Genomic DNA, 14,048 nt, shown 5'->3' with positions numbered 1-14,048 from the left:
GTACGTGCCTGTTTGTGTATACATGTGTGTGTACATGTGTCTCTGTGCGTGTGTGTACATGTTTCTCTGTGTATGTACAAGTCTGTGTGTGTACAGGTGTCTCTGTGTGTGTTTGTTGGTGGCGAGTAACTCCAAGGCCTGGCAGTAGCTCAGGACTTGAAATTTTAAGCCCTGCACTATGGATCCCATCATGAGCATAATGCAGCACGTTCTACCATTTTTTCCATCACGCAAAACCTGGAACTGACTGCGCTGGTGCACTAGGTCCGTTTGAATACATGGAAAACACTTTGCATGCATTTCTGATGATCATTTTGTAAAGCGCTACGTAAACTTTTGGCGCTACATAAATCCTGTATAATAATAATAATAATGAAAAAAAAGGCTCTGGACAGCATTTGGATATGGAACATTTAAAAAACGCTTCTAAACGCAAGGGCTTTACATGTGTTTACAAGCATTTGGTGTTTGAAACGCTGATAAAATCTACTCCTGAACGCAAGTTTGGTGCGTTCAAAAAAACGACTGTAAACTCAACGCCTGTAAATGACTATGTGTACATGGACACATAGGAAAACATTAGGGTGCATTCAAGGGCTGCTGAAAAAACCGCTGAACAGCTCCTAAATGTGAGTTTATCAGCTGCAGTGTACATGAATCCTAAAATGGTGTCCCCTCTCCCATGTAAAAGGTATGATGTTATGTTTACAAAAAAAAAAAAGTAACAATAAGTTTTAGTATTTTTCCCAGGAAGTAGGTACAGGTGGAAATCTGCCTGAATTACTAAGCAAACCTTTTGTCGTTTGAAGCTGTACACTTCCCAGATCATGAATCAGCTGAAAAGGACTGACTTCCAGCTGCTGTGTCTGGGAACCTTCCTCTATATACAGCACATTGTCCAATACAAGGGAAGAGATCGCAGGGCTGTGCATGGACACCCCCCTATTATCACCATTCTGCATCTGCAAGCACATGACACTCACTAGATTCTGAAGGTGAGACAGTGTTCAGTTTATTTACACATACTCATATTTCATGTCACAGTTTAATCGCCTAAAGCTATCCATGAGTCAATACAGCCAGTGACATCACACTGGTGACCTTGTGCAGTGTAAACATGAGGCATCATGGGAATTGTAGTATACAGCACTTCCTCTTCCTGATGTGTGTCTCATAACAAGGAAGGGTGTGCTGTCTGCATGGTGCACTAATCCCTATCTGAGAAGTTTCATCAGGATAACACAAGTATCTACTGCTGGCACTTTGGTACGTAAAAAGTTCTGTGTCTGAAATGCTGCTAACGTGTGTGTGTAAACATCTCATGATTGCTGTTCTCTCAGATCCTTCCTGCAGGTCGCACGGTCTCTCTCTGGGTCATGTGAGCTGAAGTTGGCAAGATTTACTAACAAAGGTAAGTAGTCTGCTGAAAATAAATACAATAGTGTCATACAACACAAAAATCTGTCCAGCATGTGTGGGTGTTGGAAAAAGATGTCTGTAATATATAACGTTGGGACTCGTTCACACTAGCTGGAGACCCACGATTTTCTGCATTAGAAAATTGCTGCTCTCTGCAAAGGCACAGAAAACAATTGGTTTCTACTGTGTGTGCCCTGGTCACACATGAACGCAATGTAGGGTTGCCACCTCATCCCTTTAAACCCAAACACATATTAACTACACAGGTTCTGTGGCTGATTAGGGTGGTAATTAACAATTTTCCCATTGCCCTATAGCAGAAATACTGCTACAGGATGGCAGGGGTGCAAAAAAATCACATATATTTGTGAGTTTGCATTTCCGGGTAGGGGGCATGCACCCTACCCGTGCCACCATTGGCGGCCTCACCTGTCAATCGGCAGGTCCCGTTAGGTGATAACCCACCTGGCAATCACCGTGTATCACCGATGGGGGAGAGACCTGTATGCAAACAATACAGATCTCTCCCTTGTTAGCTCCTGCACACTGCTTTGTATGGCTCTGCATAGCAGAGCCATACAAAGCAATGTGCTTACAATGTAAAGCACACAGTTAACTCTGATTGCTCCAGATGTTAACCCCTTCCTGCCCAGTGCCATTAACACAGTGTCCGTGCTTATTGATAGCACAGATCACTGTAATAGTGTCACTGAGGATGTCAGTGACAGTCGGTTCCCCCTTAGTGTCAGAATGCCTCCCGCAGTCCTGGTATAAATCGCTGATTGCCGCCATTACTAGTATTAAAATATATATATATATATATATATATATATATATATATATATATATATATATATATATATATACACACACACCGCCATTTGTATATGCTATAACTTTCACGTAAACCAATTAATTTACACGTATTGAGATTTTTTTTTTAGCAAAGACATGTAGCAGAATACATTTTGGCCTAAATTTATGACGACATTTGTTTTTTTACTGGACATTAATAGCAAAAAGTCAAAAATATTGTTTTTATAATGCAAAAATAAAAAACACAGAGGCGATCAAATACCACGGAAAGTGAAAAAAAGGACAAATTTCATTTGGGTGCAGCGTTGCATGACTGCGCAATTGTCAGTTAAAGTAACACAGTGCCGTATCGCAACAAATGGCCTGGTCAGGAAGGGGGGTAAATCCTCTGGTTAAACTCACTTAGTGCCTTATCTGCATTAAAGCAATTTAAAAGCGTCACATACTTTTATTTTTTTTTTTTTTGGAAAAAAAAAAACATGTTATACTTCCCTGCTGTGTGCAGTGGTTTTGCACAGAGCAGCTCTGATCCTCTTCTTCTCGGGGTCCCCCACAGGCTCTCCGGTCCCATCACTCCTGTCGGGTGCTCCCACAGTAAGCAGCTTGCTATGGGGGCACCTGCTGCTTTGTGTGTCCATTCACATACAAAGCTTGGCCCTTCCCCCTCTCTCTCATTGGCTGACTGGCTGATATTGACAGCAAGCGGGAGCCAATGGCTCCCGCTTGCTGTCTCAGCCAATGAGGAGGCAGAGACCCAGAACAGCCGAGGCTGTCATTCACATTGCTGGATCGTGATGAGGCTCGGGTAAGTATTGAGGGAGCTGGGAGCACTGCTGCACACAGAAGGTTTAAAGGATCAGTTCACCTTTCTACAAAAAATATTAAATGCACATTTTTTGCAGGTAAAAAAATGTGTATTTATTTTTTCTTGTTTCTGGAGCCTCTAAAGCATTGCACCAGCGATCAGCAGATCATTGGTGCCATGCAAGTCTCGTGCATACCTGTCAGTATATCTGCTTGCCCGTACAGGATGTATGGGCAAACAGATATGCTGGCCAGAAGAATCAATGAACAACCACAGTGCTCCACAGCGCCTTGGTAGTTTAATGAGAACTACAATCCAACAGCTGCTAAGGCTGTCGGGACTTGTAGTTCATTCATGCATGAGGAGAAGATGCACCACTAGCTGTCAACGCGGAGTGAGGAGGAGCAGGGGCCGGTCCGTTCATAGCATGTTACACCCTGAATATGGGTGTAACGTTATGAAAGGTGAAGTTATCCTTTAAGCCTCAGACCCTGTGTAATTAATGTGTATTCAGGTTTAAAGAGATGAGATGGCAACCCTAACACAATGGTGCAGGGTGGAAATCTGCAACTTGTCTGCATTTTTCCATCCACAACATAATTTCTCCCTGAGCTGCGGTGCATAGAAATTACTGAAATGTCAACTGGCGTTTCAATAAAGTTTGAAAAAAAAGACACTCTGATCTTTAAGCCTCAGTTCCCACTATGAATTGTACTACATTCCCATACAATTCACATGCGAGTTATTGCGGTTCAATATGAAGCTATTAATTTCAATGGACTGAAACTGCACCAGACCCAAGTCATGTATGCAACGATTTTGGGGACACACTGCAACTGGATGGTATTGTCCTTTTCTGGTGCAGGCAAACTCACTGCATTTGCGACCTGCGTTTGGGGTGTTGTTAACGTTGCACTGACACCCTCTGCAGATTGCAAGGGCAGTGTGATTTGAATGCGGTGCAGGAAGCACGCACAGATCGCAGGTTTCCCGCATCGCATTCTAGTATGGACTGATGCTAAATGTGCAAAGCACCGCCGGCTAGAACCAACACTTTCTAAACCATAAAACAGCATATTACCATACAGGAAGGGCGCGTTCAGGGCCAGTTCTCACCATGAACATGTGATCTGTGTGCAGTGCATCACACTTCCATCCTACACGATCAGATCCCTGATGAATTCGCTTCTACTATTGTTTGAGTAATAGATAACACACAGCTTGTGTTAGTTGGTCGGCCGGGGGGTTTATTTTGCATGTTACTCATTTAATATGATTATTTTTCATGTCATATGTTTTTTTTTTTTTTTTTTTTTTTATTTGTGGTTATCAGTTATTTTTGAATTTCTTGCATCGATTGCACTTCTATTTTGCATTTCTTTTTAATTGAGGTATGTGTTAGAGGGTCAGCCTGTCATTTGTTGATTTCACATTGTCTTTTCTAGGTGGTTTATAATATTATAGGGATCTTTGGTGATTTGGTTCATCTATTCTACTCCAAATGGGTTATCTGTGTTGGACCCTCAGGTGTTTTTTTTTTTTTTTTCTTTTAAGCAGCGCAGCACTATTTCTTTTTATTGTTTCATTATGAGTGTGGGAACACTTTTGGATCTTTGCACCTGTAGTTTAGATTTTGTTGGGCAGTGCGTAAGATTAATTTTATAGTTCAGCTGCTTAAAAGAGGATTTTCCTTATATTGGAAATATTTCATCTCACATCGTATGTTTATGGGACAAGAAATGAAGGGCAATCTCCCAAGTGAGACATAGACAAAAAAGAAGGAATATTAACCATTCCCTTTTCAGTCCATAGCTTAAAAGGTTTCCCTTTATCCCTTTAGATGCACTTTACACCCTGCATCACCTTGCTTATTGCCATTCTGTGTAAACTGACCAATTAGGACAGTTCCATCTTTACCAGGAGACAGGGTGGGAGTGTGTTCTTCCTTTGATCATTCACCTGTATATGTAATGTAATCTCCCTTGGGATGTTCTGGTGCAGTGGGAACACGAGGGAATTTATATAACTGGTCTTTGAATTTTCAGTGCATTGAACAACACTTTGCCTTTACCTCTTTTCTCTGGTTTTCTTAGGTTGAAAACAAGCAGAAATCTTACTGTATATCATTGAAGACTGGGATACTGGTAAGTACCATGCATGTATGACTACTCATAAAAGAAAATGTTATTCAGATTCGTATATGGCAATAGTGCTAATCTCTAGCCACCATGCTGCAATAGAACCAGTAGAAAGGTTTGCCACTAAGTTGGGGTCAGGACGGGGTGTTCAGACAACTAGATTTGGGCTTCTGAGATGCTTGGAGAGATGAATAAAAGTTAATCCAAGCATTTTTGTGCCTACTTTAATTTCCTGGAGTAAGATTTTTATATTTAGTTCCAGTATGCTTTTAATCTCTCAACAGCAGTGAATACACATGCTGCTAGCAGACTACATTTGATATACAGTAAGTGAGTGATCTAGTCGTTTCATCCAAGACACTTTACTAAAAAGTGATAGATTAAATCTGGTATTGGTGGTCAGCACCTACACCGTGTTCGACTTGTTTGTAAAATAACCCCCGAAGTGTATTTTCTTGTTTTATTTATTTTACCCCTACTGGAATGCTCCTTGAAATGCATTGCTTATCTCATTAAAGAAGTAGAGTGTTAGACATTGGTTATGCAGAAAGTTTAAAATTTTTAAGCAATATCCCTCAGCCATGCATCTTGGCTTTACCTGGCCCTCCTGGGTACCTGTGATCTCCATGATAGGTGTCAGGATGGAGAGCAGTGGAAAATCAGCAAACATGAATTCATTGATCTCACAACAGCAGCCAATACAAATGCTTTTAGCAGACTATATTGATATAAGTGAGAAATCTAGTTTCATCCAGTTTACTTTACTAAAAGGTGACAGATTAAATCTGGTATTGGTGGTCAACACCTACACAGGGGTGGACTGACAACTCATGGGGCCCCCGGGCAATAGGGGATCATGGGGCCCCTGTGTCCTTGCCCAAACTCAAAAAAGCCTATGAAAAAGGTACTAGGGGCATCTCATGGGGCCCCCTACTGACCCCGGGCCCTCGGGCAGTGCCCGAGTTTCCAAATGGTCAGTCCGCCCCTGCACCTACACCTAGTATGAACACAGATGTGCCCAAATCTGAGCACATCTGGATATAGAGCTACCAACCCCGGTGACTCTGGGAGGGGAACAAACTGATCACATAGAGGTTGTACAAGCGAAAAGATCCACTGCGCTCAACCCAGTCTCCAATGCAGGTAAACGAGATACACTAGTGCTCAGACAACCAGCCCTGTAGGCAAGGTTCAAACAGTGGAAGGCCAGCAAAAGTCGACACACAGCAGGATCAAAATAAAAGTATGAAGCTTTTATTGGAACATAAAATCCAAAGAATCAGACCTGTTTACATTTTTCAGTCTTGTAGATTTAGCCATAGCTTCAATAAACCATTCATACTTTTTTTTTTTTTTTTTTTTTTTGATGCTGCTTTGTGTCAACTTTCGCTGGACAAGTGCAGTTTGTGTCTGATCAGTTTAAACAGAGATCAGAGGTGACATTAGGGATCGAATAGACCCCTGATGTCTCCTTCAAGAGAACTTGTTACCTGCACCCTTGTGATAACAAAAAAAAAACTGCTTAAAAAATTAATGTTCAATAACCCCCTCAATCCGATATACAAATACTTCAGGTATGTGTGCACATGAAGACTATGATTATGTCACAAATATTGGGTATTGAAGTTCACATCTGAGTGAGAGTGTTGATTCTAGAGCCATCATTCACTGTTAACTGTAAACTGATGACCCATAAGGGCTTTAAAAGCATCGCCCATGGACAGCTTTGGTTAACGAATTCTTTTGCTGTTTCATACGAGTGCAAAATTTTGAGACTTTACATATTTGGTATCTTTTATCTTGACAAAATATCATCTTTTACATTTTACCAAAAAAATATGTATTCCATGGTGTCTGTGTGCACTAAAATGAGTTTTTTTAAAATTATAGATGTGATAAAAAGTTGCAAATATTGCGTATCACACAAATTTGCAACTGCCACTATTTTACTCAACAGGGTCTCTGCTTTCAGCAAATATAAAAAGGTTTTTAGCGTTTCAGTATGTGTGCAAAAAGGGTTAAAAGACAATTATTCCTTGCATTGCATTGTTGTCCTTTACTTATTTGTCCACTCCCATGAGTGCAGTCCATTTGGATATATATTTACTTTTATCCTAGATCCAGTGATATTCACTGTATGGCCCCGTTCTTAGCCGCATAGCCTTTCCTACAATAAAACATCCTGCAGGGTCCTAATCTCAGTGCTGTAGCCCCTTTTTTTTTTTTTTTTTGGGGACCGCCATACTCACGATGGAGACTGACATTACTGTGGCTCTTTTGGCCATAAGGTGTTTTCTACTCAAAAGCATGTGTGTTTCAGAGTAGGGCAAGGGACAAATGATGTAGACCACACAGAAGTCTGATAGTACTGCTGATTGTGAGGCAGCAATTTAGTATTGTTAGCCTGAAACAGGAAGTGCTATTACTGGCAGGATCTCCAAGTAAGAAACTTTGCAAAAGATGATGGTATGGGGTATGGCGGTAATCAGGACACTAGTATGGCATATGGCAGTGATCAGGATGCTGCTATGGGGTATGGCGGTGATCAGAATGCTGGTATGGGGTATGGCTTGATCACTGGGACAGGTGACTGTGAGCACTGGGACAGGTGACCAGGGCTGGCTGCACTCTTTATTAGTACTACACTGGTGGCAGTGATCAGGGACAGGCTGACACTGCAGTCTGTGAGTATGCATGCACTGTGACAGGCTGCTGTACACTGCCTACTTTGAGTTTCAATTATTTACTATGTGATTGGACACAGCCATCACATGGTACAAGGCTCCTGGGTGCACACTCTGCGATCCGCACAGGAGGCTCTGATACAGGCTGACATACAGGTACATTAACCCGCATCCATGCTGCTTCTTGCCCATTTTATGGGCTGTGGGCAGGCGGAAAGTGGTTAGACTATCAACACTTGCCACTGACACCACTGATTTCCACATTCTTACTGCTCTAACATTAAAGAACCCCCTAATCAGTTTAATGTTGAACCTTTTCTCCTCCAGTTTCATTGAGTGGCTGTGTGTCTTCTTAAGCTGTGTGAAACTGAATAGTTTCCTCCCTATGCTGGAGTTGCCATTGAGGTATTTGTATGTTGATATTATATCTCCTCCTCCTCAAGCATCTTCAGGGAGAATAGGTTTTTAATGTTTGTAATTGTTCCTCCTAACTGAGGTCCTCCATTCCCCTTATTTGTTTTCTCGCCCTTCCCTGGACTTTCTCCAGTTCCAGCACATTCTTCCTGAGGATTGGTGACCAAAACTGGGCAGCATACTCAAGATGTGGCATCTGTTCAAAAGTATATATACATTCCAAAAGGACTTTCACTCTTACCAACTCTCCCTGAGGTGAAAATTGTACCTGGACTTATTTTTTTAACCACTTTATCTGAGCCATTTTTGTAAATTTTTTTGTTTCCATATTTCAAAAATCATTTTAGGCCTGAAGATTATTTAAAACCCTCAAACACTATATTTTTGAAAGCAGTCATACTAGAGTATAAAATATTGATAGTTCAAATTTTTTGTGTCATTTGATATTAGCGTAATAGTTTATGAAAACCAAAATCTCAGTTAAAAATACAATACAAGTTCATTATAGGGCATATGAATGCAATAAATTATACTTCTTTTTTTTTTTTTTAAATATAAAAGATGAGGTTGCGCCATGTAAATAGATTCCCAACATGTCGAACCTTGAAATTTTGTCTGTCCATGAAGTGGCAGAAAAACTTCAATACCCTATATTTTGCAAAAAGGAGACTTTAAAGGCCCGTACAGGTCATCAGTTTAGACTTACCTCAGGAGCTCTGGTGCTAAAATTATTGATCTCACTCTGGTATACATGGCGATATGTAACGTGTAGGGCAATCGCCATTTTCGTACATGTTTTCATATGTCTGTGCGTATATGTGGGGGAGCTTTAAAATTTCTAAACCTTTTTTTCTTTTTTTTTTGCATAACTTTTGCTATCACATAAGGGACCAGTAGCCCCCTGTCACCAATAGGTAGGTGACAGGTTCTCTTTATGAGACATCTGGAGTCTCTTCTGTACTCCACTGCAACTGATGGAACACAGATAGTGTTTCATCATTGCACTAATTCCATTGATTCACTGTGCTGGACCAGAAAGTAACAACGCTTCCTGGTCCATTCACTGATGGCTGGGTCTATGAATGAGCGTTCGTAGGGTCAGGGGCGGACTGAGCATTCAAGCACTCGGGCACTGCCCGAGGGCCCAGGGTCAGTAGGGGGCAGTGGGACAGCGAAGCCTGGTATACATGGCGGGGAAAGTCACATGGGGGGGTGGTATATTGCGCTGGTTGTGGACGTGACCAGTGGTTTCAAAGCCGCTCATATCACTTTCACATTAAAGCTGACCTTTGGCTCGACAAATGTAAACACATCTCTGGCCGGGGTAGCAGCCAGGGTTTAAAGAGGATGCGTTTTAAACAGTGCTTGGACTAAAGTTGTTAAAGGAGTTAATACCCCCTGGTACTCCTAAGCCGTGGTCATAATCTACATATGTGACAGCAAAGTTTACAAGGGACATTATTACTTTTGTATCCAAAGCTGAGAAAAAAGTACAACTTGGATTAAAAAAGATATATGGAACATTTTGGAGGGGGGGGGGGAGTGCAGAGGAACAGTAGTACCCAGTACAAAGTGGGCGAGAATAACAGTGCCCAGTGGGGGGTGGGGAAGAACAATAGTGGGGGGTATTTTAACTATCCTGGCCAAGTTTTGTCATTTTGTACAATAAATTCATACAGTTTTTTTCTTTTCTCTTCCTTTTTACTTATTGATTTTTTTTTTTTTTTTTTTTTTTTTTGAGTGATTGAGTCCCAGTCAGATTTTTTATCTTATTTGCTGGTTGGAAAACAATAGTGCCCAGTGGGAGAGGGAAAAACAATAACATCCAGCAGGCAGCTCTCAGAGCTGTTGTGATATTGCAATGTGTGTGTGTGTGTTTTTTTTTTTTTTTTGCTTTTTTTTCACCGGAATATGTGAAGCAAACCTTTAAAATTATAATAAACCCTCCAGATTTTTTTAAGCACTTTCAGCAGCTGATTTTTTCAGTTACTGAGTATGCAGTATCTTTGCCTACATTCCTGTTTTAGCTGGTGCCATGGTCACTGTTCCAGGTTTCCTGCTTCAGAGTGGCTCTTTTTTCTTGCATCATGAACTAAAGTTGTGTCTCCCTGCACTTTATGTATCAATAGAAACACATAGCCCCGTAGCCTAGGATTGCAAAGCACTCCCCGGCTTCAACCTTCTCCAAGCTAACAGACTGGCTGGAGATTTCACTGTCCACTGTTAACTCTTTCCTATGGAGGCTGGAAGATGAGGGAAGAAGCAGTAAAACAGCAGGAACCAGCAGCATTGGAAGTGGTAAACAAATAGTTTACTTGACAAAAAGCACTGAATGTTTAATATTTCTTTATAAGGTGACTCCCTATTGACTCCCCCTTAAATAAACACCTCTTGGTGATAATTTGTTCATCGTAAGAATTTTAACATTTTATGTAGATTCCTACTTTTTTTTTTTTTTTTTTTTTTTTCATGAAGAATCTACTGTTTCTTTCACTAAGTTCTTTCCAGAGTGATTCCTGAATGGGAAGGTCTGGTTTCATTCTAACCAGCTAAGCATATCTCAGTGTTCAACTGATAAAAGCTCAGTGTCTCTTTCCCTATAGTTGACAAGCCTTAGGAAGTATTGCACCAAAAATTAAATTCTTATTGCAGGGATTACTAAACTTTTACACAAGTGAAGACTTCTGAGAAAATCAGTATGATGATCACAGTAGCAGTAAATGCTATTTTCAGGAGCATCCAAAGGCACACAGAACATCTTATCACATTTATTTATTTTATTTTTTTACAGTTTTAGAAAATTACAACGACCTCAGATTCAAATGGAAAGTTGATTTGTTTAAACAATTATATTTTTCTAGAGAAAGCAGAGTTTTTTCTTTTAAAGTTAGACTGCAGCTAATATAAGGTAACTGTGCTGTTCGACCATATAAGGATAAAGGGGGCAACAAAAATAACATTTGGTAGTCTACTTTGAGATTACTCAACAGGAAGTCAGCTATTCTATCTATTTCTACCTGATAAAGCAAATGTTTTTAAAAGAGAAATTTGGGGCATTAAAAAAACAAAAACAAAACAACAACTTACATACTCATTTAGGTGGATGCAGCATCGACCCAATGCTGCATCTGTCTCCCACCACCTCTAAGACCAAGAACTGAGCAATCAAAGACCACTGATTGCTCAGTTCTTGGTTTTCAGTGAGCAGAGGCCAGTGACTGTAAGTTACCAGCTCTCTGCTCTGCCCCTCCAGTGCTTACTGGAGCATGGGGCTGTGGAGGTGGTGGGAGTGACTGGCTCAGGCTCTCAGTGGCTGGCTTTGAGGCTGAGCCAGCTGCCAGTCCAGGCATGTGGGTGGATCCTGACTTCTATATTCTACCGAGCCTGGACTAGCCTAGTGAAGTCAGCCGACCTTAGCCCTCTGTTGGCTGAATACAGGTCAGAAGAGGGCATAAGGAAGTGCACTCTTGTGACCCACAGGGGAAGTAAGGCCAAAAGAGCTTTGGCTGTAATTCTCCTTTTTGAATACCTTTTTGTTCTAAAGTTTTACATACATACCCATGAAAGTTGTTAATATTTCTTATGTAAACTATTATTATTATACAGGATTTATATAGCGCCAACAGTTTGCGCAGTGCTTTACAATATAAGGGAGACAGTAAAAATACAATACTTTTCAGTACAGAAGGAATAGGAGGGCCCTGCTCGTGGAGCTTACAATCTAAAGGAAGGGGGAGGTGATACAAAAGGTGATAGCTGTGGGGGATGATCTGGCGGAGGTGATTCAAGTGCAGTTCTTAGGTAGAGGTGGGGTAGGCTTCCCTGAAGAAGTGAGTTTTCAAAGATCGCCTAAAGGCAGACAGGGTGGGGGCTGACCGGACATGCTGTAGTAGTGAGTTCCAGAGGATGGGAGAGGCTCTGGAGAAGTCCTGGAGGCGAGGTGATGAGGGAGCTAGAGAGGAGGATATCATGGGAGGAGCGGAGTGGGCGATTTGGGCGGTATCTGTGGATGAGGTTGGTGATGTAGCTAGGGGCAGTGTTGTAGATGGCTTAGTAAGATGTGGTTAGTATTTTGAATTTTATACGTTGGGTTAGTGGAAGCCAGTGGAGGGATTGGCAGAGAGGGGCAGCAGTCGCTGATTGGTTGGTAAGGTGTATGAGTCTAGCAGCAGCATTCATAATAGACTGAAGGGGGGATAGCCTGTGTAACGGTAGACCAGTGAGGAGGGAGTTGCAGTAATCGAGGCAGGATATAACCAAGGCGTGGATAAACTAGTTTGTGTAAATCTTTGTAATTGGGATACACTGGACATTTCATTTTTAAGTTGAGTTCTATGCGTGCCCCAGTCCTAGTTTTCTTAGCAGCCATTTACAGGGAAGGCATTTGGCATACCTCTTGAGGAATTTCATGGTCTTCCTTAGCAACCAGTTCTTTCCAGAATAGCTTGTGAGTGAACCAGGTCAGGAGCTCGATAGCCCTCAGGTCTCCCTGCAGATTACATTCATCTGAAGGACCACATACTGAATATTCTGTATGTTTTACTTCTTTATTTCATTCACTAGTGTACCAATGATTTTAATTTTGTTTTGTTTTGCAGAAAGAATTGAATTCATCTGTACTAAATGGCTTTTCTTCGACGCATCTACCTAATCCTGTCTGTTTGTATATCTCTGTTTTTTGTGCTTCCAGGGGTAGAAGCAACCGATGAAGGAAATGTAATAGCAGTCCTGCTTGGTCTAGTACTTACAGGCATTTGTTTTTGTGCATGTTTGGGGTACTATGCCAGGAGCAGAGATGGGCAGCCCTAACATTTTTGTATTCTATTTATTTGCACTTTGTGTGTTTTTTTTTTTTTTTTCCTGTCTCGATATTACCTGGGAAGGGGGTCTATTTTTATTAGCATTTTTTGAATGTAATATCAATGGCCAGTTTAATTGCCAACTCTGTTTAAATAGATTAATTGATTTGTACAGTGTTCAATTTAACAATAAAATGTGAGACTTGATCCAATTTAATGTGTTTTGTTGAAAAAATGTTGTTTCATTTCTGTACCAATTCACCCTTAATCAAACCTTCTGCTATAACGATTATAATAGGCTAACCTGTCCATCCTTGGTGTGTGCATCACTCTTCTAAGAGTGAACATTTGCTGTACGATGGAGAAGTGGGAATATACAGTCAGGTCCATAAATATTGGGATATCGACACAATTCTAACATTTTTGGCTCTATACACCACCACAATGGATTTGAAATGAAACGAACAAGATGTGCTTTAACTGCAGACTGTCAGCTTTAATTTGAGGGTATTTACATCCAAATCAGGTGAACGGTGTAGGAATTACAACAGTTTGCATGTGTGCCTCCCACTTGTTAAGGGACCAAAAGTAATGGGACAATTGACGTCTCAGCTGTTCCATGGCCAGGTGTGTGTTATTCCCTCATTATCCCAATTACAATGAGCCGATACAAGGTCCAGAGTTAATTTCAAGTGTGCTTTTTGCATTTGGAATCTGTTGCTGTCAACTCTCAAGATGAGATCCAAAGAGCTGTCACTATCAGTGAAGCAAGCCATCATTAGGCTGAAAAAACAAAACAAACCCATCAGAGAGATCGCAAAAACATTAGGCGTGGCCAAAACAACTGTTTGGAACATTCTTAAAAAGAAGGAACGCACCGGTGAGCTCTGCAACACCAAAAGACCCGGAAGACCACGGAAAAACACTGTGGTGGGTGACCGAAGAATTCTTTCCCTGGTGAAGAAAACACCCT

The 14,048-nt window shown here is 41.2% G+C and overlaps 1 protein-coding gene across 2 annotated transcripts; it reads left to right on the top strand.

Annotated features, from left to right (window-relative positions):
• The first annotated feature begins 884 nt into the window (after window positions 1–884).
• SMIM30 (small integral membrane protein 30) lies at window positions 885–13,287 on the top strand. 2 transcript variants are annotated; one of them, XM_089692658.1, is made up of 4 exons: window positions 885–995; window positions 1,341–1,411; window positions 5,134–5,184; window positions 12,875–13,287. In XM_089692658.1, the coding sequence occupies exon 4, from the start codon at window positions 12,900–12,902 to the stop codon at window positions 13,083–13,085; it is 186 nt and encodes a 61-aa protein (XP_089548784.1). In that variant the 5' UTR covers window positions 885–995; window positions 1,341–1,411; window positions 5,134–5,184; window positions 12,875–12,899; the 3' UTR covers window positions 13,086–13,287. The 2 variants fall into 2 exon arrangements, with proteins under 2 accessions (XP_089548784.1, XP_089548783.1); XM_089692657.1 differs by lacking the exon at window positions 885–995 and adding an exon at window positions 1,111–1,266.
• The last annotated feature ends 761 nt before the right edge of the window (window positions 13,288–14,048 follow it).

The sequence above is a fragment of the Staurois parvus genome, unplaced genomic scaffold (assembly GCF_062004578.1).
Source record: "Staurois parvus isolate SC_StPar_1 unplaced genomic scaffold, SC_StPar_1.0 ptg000599l, whole genome shotgun sequence".
NCBI classification, from domain to species: Eukaryota; Metazoa; Chordata; class Amphibia; order Anura; family Ranidae; genus Staurois; species Staurois parvus.
This window is presented reverse-complemented; position numbering and strand designations above follow the sequence as displayed.